A 1,760-nucleotide genomic window follows, 5' to 3' on the forward strand; every position below is an offset into this window, starting at 1 on the left:
GAGACCAGCCTGACCAACGTGGTAAAACCCCGTCTCTATTAAAAATATAAAAATTAGCCAGGCACGGTGGCGAGTGCCTGTAATCCCAGCTACTTGGGAGGCTGAGGCAAGAGAATTGCTTGAACCCAGGAGGCAGAAGTTGCAGTGAGCTGAGATCGTGCCACTGCATTCCAGCCTGGGCAGCAGTGAGACCCTGTCTCAAAACAAAAACTGTAATTTCCTAAAGTCTTTATATGTATTTCCCTGAGTTGTCCTATATATAATACTTATAAATGCAGGGAGGCCCTGACTACAAAAAAAAAAAAAAAAGTCCCCTCACTTTCACATAGAACCAGTACCCCTTGTCTTAAGCTCTAGGACCACTTAATGAAAGTACTGCTTAGCCACATTCCACAAAACTATGAACAGCTGTACCAGTGGAATGAATCAAAGAAATGAGGGGCTCTTCCATGTTAAAAACTCAGCACAAACTAAGACATACTTATCTGTAATCCAAACAGCATTACTGAAGCAATGGTGGAAAGGACAATGGCCGCTGCTGCAGAAAAGCCTTTCATGATGTTGTCTGTATACTTAACCACAACAGAAGTGTAGAGGCCACCAACACTTGCAAGCACTTGTATACAGAAAGAAATAAAATCTTAACACTCAAATAAATGAAACATTCCGTAATGGTGAGGCAATTTTCATCCCCAGAGATGCCATACTAATTTATCTAGGAAAAGGAAAATACTATTTTCCTTAGAAGGAGTCATCTGAAAGAGTTTGTACTACAACTGAGTAGTAGTTCCTATATAACACTGTTTTTCCAAAGCAATGCCCATAGGGCTATGTGGTCTACTAAATTTTACACATTTTTTGCTAATACGTTAGATATTTTGGGGCACTGCTATCCCAAAGCAATTTTGCCTTCACAATTAAAACGAAGTCAATAAAATGAAAATTATATTCAAACTGGTATTTACAGTATCAAAGGATTAATTTCAAAATGTTGTAACAGCTTAAAATGGACATCTAACGTTAAAAAAAAAAGGATCTACTAAGAACCCTTAATTCCTGGATACTTACAGATGACAAACCAGACATAATATGTGTAACCATAGAAAAATCCTTTTTCTTTAATTTCAGCTCCATCTGACAAGTAGACGCCAACTAATGTCACAATAATCCCTGATAGATACATTTGAATGTTTCTCACCCAAAGAGAAGTATCTGAACTCTTTAAAACTTTTTCAAAGTATACTCCTGAAAGAAGAAAATTAGACATGCAAATATTAAAGATTACTATAACTTAAAATGTCTTTCATCTAGAACAATACACTAGCAATATATTAAAGTATATGATTTGGGGAACAAACACACTTTACTTAAATGTGCATTTATTATGTAGGTTGTGACACATGGCATAATGAACATTATAAATTTGCATTTTTATAGAGTATATAGAATAATTAAGTGGGAAGTTTATAGGCTATATTTAACAGAAAGCTGTTAAGACAGTTTCTGCCTTTATTATGGCAGTAAGATAGCCCACAAAACCTTTCTGTACTACTCAATAGTGTAGTTTTTCAGCTGACCAAAGCAAATAATTTACTGGCATTAAGAGTGAATTATCTTACTCACATCCTTGTAATATCTGCCTACTAATGAATACTCCTAATTCTGCAACACAATCTATAGTCACCACTAGGAAACTTTTCAGAGGGACAACCAAAATTTAAATGGAATTTGCTGTGTGAAGCAGTTTCGTTTTTTTTTTT

At 35.5% G+C, this 1,760-nt stretch overlaps 1 protein-coding gene across 3 annotated transcripts in view; it reads right to left on the minus strand.

Moving 5' to 3' along the window:
• Positions 1–1,760, minus strand: part of SLC35A1 (solute carrier family 35 member A1) — a 33,899-nt gene that overhangs the window by 2,797 nt on the left and 29,342 nt on the right. For 2 of the 3 annotated variants that reach the window (XM_017538906.2, XM_017538905.2), the window contains 2 exons: positions 1,069–1,245; positions 482–616 (listed from right to left, as the gene is read on the minus strand). In XM_017538906.2, the coding sequence (XP_017394395.1) occupies positions 482–616; positions 1,069–1,245 (312 nt within the window). The remainder of the gene's footprint in view (positions 1–481; positions 617–1,068; positions 1,246–1,760) is intronic. The other variant, XM_017538907.2, reaches the window with a different exon arrangement.

The sequence above is a fragment of the Cebus imitator genome, unplaced genomic scaffold (assembly GCF_001604975.1).
Source record: "Cebus imitator isolate Cc_AM_T3 unplaced genomic scaffold, Cebus_imitator-1.0 Scaffold117, whole genome shotgun sequence".
NCBI classification, from domain to species: domain Eukaryota; kingdom Metazoa; phylum Chordata; class Mammalia; order Primates; family Cebidae; genus Cebus; species Cebus imitator.